This window comes from Calliopsis andreniformis, chromosome 8, assembly GCF_051401765.1.
Source record: "Calliopsis andreniformis isolate RMS-2024a chromosome 8, iyCalAndr_principal, whole genome shotgun sequence".
NCBI classification, from domain to species: Eukaryota; Metazoa; Arthropoda; class Insecta; order Hymenoptera; family Andrenidae; genus Calliopsis; species Calliopsis andreniformis.
In genome coordinates this window covers 6,392,329-6,398,500 of record NC_135069.1, presented here as the reverse complement: position 1 = coordinate 6,398,500, position 6,172 = coordinate 6,392,329, and the positions used below count along the sequence as shown (strand labels likewise).

General features: G+C 36.4%; 1 protein-coding gene across 1 annotated transcript; it reads right to left on the bottom strand.

Annotated features, from left to right (window-relative positions):
• Positions 1-981: 981 nt before the first annotated feature.
• On the bottom strand, positions 982-2,198 carry LOC143182431 (uncharacterized). The gene is made up of 3 exons (XM_076383407.1): positions 2,064-2,198; positions 1,321-1,477; positions 982-1,241 (listed from the first exon to the last, which is right to left on the bottom strand). The coding sequence occupies exons 1-3, from the start codon at positions 2,196-2,198 to the stop codon at positions 1,072-1,074; spliced, it is 462 nt and encodes a 153-aa protein (XP_076239522.1). The 3' UTR covers positions 982-1,071.
• Between the last annotated feature and the right edge of the window lie 3,974 nt (positions 2,199-6,172).

The window sequence follows — 6,172 nt, the reverse complement described above, 5'->3', positions numbered from 1 at the left end:
TCACGGTGCAATAGGAAATATGTTTATAAGGAGAGTATTTTGGGTGGATTGTGAGGCTGTGGATGGAGGTCATCTAGACCAAAGGTGCAGTTTATTAGAAAATGCATTCACCCACGAATTAAGGAGACTGAGGGATCACCCACTGAGGGGGTAATTTACCCTTGGGAGAGAGGGTGTATTTCTTTAATGAATCGACGAAATTTTGTCGAACATTGATGACTATACTCTGATATCTGAAATTCTCGTTGCCCTTTTAACACTCATTATAGCTAATTATTACCATAATAATTATCAACGAGTGGTTCATACAGCAAGAAGTACTAAAAAATGAACTTTCTCTTTTTCTCCTTGCTCACTCTACATCATTTTCAATCACGTTACGCGGGATTTCAATTTCATTGTTCGCGAGTTTGTTATTCATAATACGTACGAGTCCCATATTTATGAATCAGCATTAGTTAAAGGGACGTAAAAGTCTCTGTGACGCGACGAAGCTCGTTGAAAATAGTACATCCGAAATTTACATTTGACAGGTGGCTCACCTGTTACGCATACAATTGCCTCCGTGTACGGAATGCTCACATACGTGATTCGTTTACAATATCGTGTGGACGTTACGCAACGCTAATTGCGCTGTAGCAGTTTGTATCGACAGTTGATTGAGATGGATACATTTAATGATGCGAATGGTGTGAAATAATCATCGACGCTATCGATAAAAACGTGTAGAAGCTTTTTGTACAGTGCATGAATAGAAAGAGTAACATACGTGGGACAGATTTAGTATGGGTAAAAAATTTGAATACAAAATGGAAGTCTATTATAGAACATTGATTATTAATTACATTCGCTTAAGAATGGGAGAAATTAAAATAGTTCAATCAGGGATGATATTATATTTATTTATATTTTTATTTCATTTTTCATGATGTCACATATAATGTAGAGTATCCATTGAAATGAGAAGTACTTAATATGAATGTCGTATTATAATTAATATTACACAATTTTCCCACATGATAGGAAGGTTGCTATCTAACTCTAGTTATGTTTCATTTTGAAACTATGGGTCTATAAGATACGGGCATTCTGTGACGCGATGATCAAAGTTAACGAAGACTTTGAATTTGGTGGTACTCGAATTTTAATAGCACCTCTGGATGAACCCAGACTGCTGGGGTCATCGCAAACCACTGCATAACTGCCTGGAGCGTTTCGAGCGCTTATGTAGCTGATAGCTCCTATGGAAAATCAATTTGCATGATTGAAAACAAGAAATTAGCAGAGAATAAAATTAAATATCAGAGTATAAAATGTTACCATTCATGATAGATAAGTTTAAAACGGAGCTCTGTACAATTTGGGTCGGATTGTTATATTCGATCGTTCGACGGAAGACAACTTCGTCAGCGTAACGTTGACCAACCGTTAAATCTCCAATGAATCCAGCTCCACGTTCTTCAGGAAACTCACTTTTCTGTTAAGAGATATGAAACGATAGGTAAACGAAATGGGAGCATTACTTTTGATAGGGGATTACCTACTTTTAGTGTTTTCTTTAGAATTAAAATCAATTACGAAACTTAGAGAGTTTAACGAGATACTAAGATTCGAATGTTTCAAAGCAAAATGCTTTCATTTAAGCTGAAGAGTTTCCTCTAATGCTAAAGGAGTTCTAATTGGCGTTTAGCGCTTGGAATAATTCAAGGATATACTCAGACGAATTTATCTTTGTTTAAAGTAGCTGAAATTCTAAAAATAAGAAACCGGATAAATTAAAATGAATGGACATTTTTATTAGTCCATGCACTAAAATCTAGTTCCTTAAAAAATATAGACTACTCCAAATTATAATAATACTGACTTCTATTAATACACTCTACATTAATAATAATAAATCAAGAGCCACTTAAAAAAGATTCTAGGATTATTCGCGCATAGTGTTTGCTACTTTTCAGTTCACCAATCCCTAAAAACTTCGATTCACGTTATTTCTACTCATCGTCCACTTTCACTTTATTTGACCTTTTCTTTATCTATGAGAAACGATTACGATCACTTACCAATCTATTCTTTGGCACAACGTCGCTGTTGGAGAATTCCAGGGGAACGTTCTTCTGTTTGGAAACGTCGATGGCAGCAGTGGCCTGATGCAGTGCCAGGGCCACGACGAGGACGACTCCGATCAAACGAAACATTTTGTGTACCGTTTTGTGGGCTGTGACACTGTTGACTGTACGCCGCCGAAGGAGGCGCAGGCCTCTTTTATAGATCGGGTCGAAAGTCCGTCAAGGTGATGCCTCCATTGTCTCCTATCATGCTCTTCCTACCGGAATACAAATAAGGAAAATGGTCCCTGGGTAGGACCGCGGTCGTGTTATTCCCATCACGCTGAGGACGACCATGGTCGACGAATTCTGGTTCTTTTACCTCATCGCCAGCGCGAAATTAGCATCGTTTGAACATTCTTTGAGGAATTTTATCAATTCTGGTCAACTTATTCCCATTTTCGGGGCAGTTTTACTATTGGAGAGTGTTTGTGCCTCTTGGATAATTACGTACAAGTGCCTCACTTAGGTGACTTATCTAGGTTTATTTGCTAGAAGTAATTAAATAATTATGCATTTTTTAGAAACATGTTAAGAAGGTGTTTCAGCTTAGGTAGTGTTTGAAGATTAAAATAATTCTGTTTTTCTATAGAGAAATGTTTCAGGATATTTTTTAAGATACTTTAGAGTTGGTCAACTCTGATACGTTAGTTTATGAGAAAGTTTGGCTAAGGTAAAGTGGATCACGAATCTTTGAAGTTACGAGTCAAAGGAAAGATGCCGCTGAATGTTAGTTACTGTCTATGGGATACTTTTTCCTGAATATCTGGGGACCCAAATACAGCCTTTGTGTAGCGACTCAGCTGCTGTCTGCCAACTTTCTTGACTGTTCGATTAACTAGGTGCACTACTGTATAGAAGTCTTAACCTATATTCGAGCCCCTCTTCCAGTAGCCAGCTTGTTTCAGGAGGAAGTTCTTAATAATGCGATTACCTCACCCTTTCGAGAGTAAACACTCCAACTTCGTAATTTCATCTTTTCTAATTCGATCGTTGAGGACTCTCCCTCGATATCTGCAGGAAATATTCTTGCGACTATTTTGTCCGATTTCTTTTAACAGATTCTGTATATTTAGGTCTTTTGTAATTTCATTTTTCCAGGTTTGTCTGTACCTTTTTGGTTTCATATTGATTTTCTATAATTTTTATTGAATCGTGGTCAGATTTATAAAGTAATAGATTTTGTAAAATAACAGTCGTATCTAAATCTCTGTACCTCTTCTATAAATAATGGATGATTGAATAAGTATAGTCCAATATTGTTTTTCATTGAAATTTTAACAAATTGTAACAGATTACAGTGGGTGGATCACTGAAAGTAGTATAAACCAATAATTTGTATGACTACTGTAATATTTGAGTGTCTACACAGTTTTCCAAGTAATTATAAATTAACTACGTGTGATTGACGTATTTCTTGGTCTATTGCATACTAAATCAATTTGTTACCTTGGTTACGTGACATATCCCTTTAAGGGAACTTTTTTTACGCTGAACTAAAAACAATCGGTGCAATATTCGTAATCACAAACGTGCAATCGGTGTCTCGTGAAGAACAAAAAATACCTTGCATATTGACGCTGGATTTCCAGATGCGCTGGATATTGCATTCACTGAGTGTTCTTGCCAAACGAAAAATTCAATCAATTTGTGGCTTACACTGTCCTTTTTTAATTTATTTTTAGACACAAGTTTACACTTCCATTCAAATTGTATTTTTATACGATAGAAGCTCGATTAAAAATAGTAATCATGCAGAAACATTTCAATTGGAATAGGAAATCGATTTTATCGTCACTTTGTAGAAGACTAGGTAAAAGTAAAAAGAAATTTTTTACTTGTGAAAGAAGCTCTTTCTTCGACGAACTCTTGAAAAGAAGTTGATGGTTTCTTGTGGGGAAGTTTTCTTCGAAAATAGTCAGTAAGACTTCCATCTCGAATGGTTTTGATAATAATAGAGAAATATGCTAGGTGTTTGATTACAGGTATCAGAAATTTTTAGAAGAAATGGTATATGCTAAAATAAGATGAAAATGAAAACTGATGAAATTACTTTTGAGATTTCGTTTCTGAGTTATTAATCGAAAAAATATACCTAGAATGCTCGAGAATCGTGTCTGACTTCGAACTTATTCTACTGCCAGCATACATTAGTCAAGTCAGAACAATTTCAGGATTCATAATTATTCTTTTATGTTCCACATAAAACTACTTCTTAATTCGTAATCGAACAGCCTGTATATTCTTCCTGGAATTTTGTAATCCATTTATTGTCAACCCCTAACCATAGGTATAATGAAAATTGTCAACACAATATTTACTTTGTTTCCACGCATCGAGAAACAATTGTGCACTCACCAAAAATGTATTTATTGATGAATAATATTTTTTCCACAACTCAACAAATCCTTCTAGAGTACATTAACCAAATTAAAGTTTTACATTTTCCACATATATAACAGTATAAAAAGTTAGATGTTAAAAGAGTTTTAAAGTAGTTATTGATGGATAGGTCCCTGGCATTTTTACCACTGCGTCCTACTATAGATAGATCAATACTAAAAGGGTAAGAAAAGTTTGCTAACAGAATACTTTACTTGAATATTTATTTCTAAATATTTTAGGATAGAAATTATGTAGGTATCTTTCTCCATTTAAGCAGAATATTGTATGAGTTACCTCCAGGAGAGAAATGTTGCTTAAATGATTTGGAATAGCTGCTGAAATGGGTGGTAAAAAGAGAAGTGCAGAGAAGTTCTGTCCATGGACAAATTATTCTCATTTTGTAGTCATAATAAGGTAGAACGTACCCATTTACAAATGGGGATGCTATTTCCAGGCTTTCTTCGAATTTGCATTTTCCTCGTTTTCTCTCGTCCCAAGGCAGTGAATCATCACTTACGCTAAAATTAAATTAAGATTTCCAGTTTATAATGTCTCCAGATACAGTACATGTGTAGAAAAAAAATGTTTTCCTATTATTAGCAGTCTTTTCGCCCTCTATGCACATGACTGACACATAACGTTCTCATTCTACTTACACAGAATTCCAATCTTAAACAATTAATCACGACACTAAATATCCTATATATGTACGCTAATATAAAAGTCTGGAAGCATAGAAAAGTTTGTTTGAAATAAGAAACAGCAGGGGGGAAATAAGAACTCGATTTTTAAGGTGGCAGAGAAGAAAGCTAATTACTCGAAGTAGGAAGTGAGTTAGAGGGTATCGACAATTCGTTTGACTTCGCTAATTACTCACCAGCCTGGTCACGACAGTTCCCTGCATACTTAAACAGGGATCTATTTTAAGGAACATTGTCCCGTGTATAGCCAGACAACGTCTTGTGTCCACTTCGAAGGCAGTTATCGAGATTCACAGTTACTTTTAATCAAAACGCTAAATACAGAGCATAATTGGGAAGTAGAACAAGATATCTAATGATATTTTAAATATATTATTTTCCAAATTCTAAAATTTCAGCTCGTGAACGAATCTTTAGTCCAACAAAATGTTCCATATGGTTTACTAAAAAATCAGGGGTTAGATAACGAAAATTTTCTCATGTTATCCTATCAAAAATTAAGATCTGTGTGCAATCTCAGCTTACTAATTTTCACACTTCAGTGTGAAAATGCTTTGCACCCCGTATGGCTCCAGCATTCTCGATCGATCGATCTCACGTGGCTAGATCATCGTCACGCGGTCGAGGGTGCATGGAGAGGCGTTTAAGGAGTCGCAAAACGCTAAGGGACGATCGCTAATGGGCGGGGGCGCAACAGTTGCGTGGGTGGATGCGCGTTTGATGAGGGAGCGAAAGGGAGAGGTGGGAGCTGCGCCGAAAGAGGGATGAGGGGCACACGTAGAAGGGGGTTAAATCTCTGTACTCGTCGCGGCTCAGTATTCACCTAGTATCCACGCGGTGAGCTACCCCCGTCCGTGAAAATTCACAGTGGCGACTCAGTCTGTCACGAGCGATCAAGTGGTGATATCAAATTATACACGATAAGTATACAGTTCAGTGTCGACCTTTGTGAATGTAATCAAAGTCCTTGGAACGTTC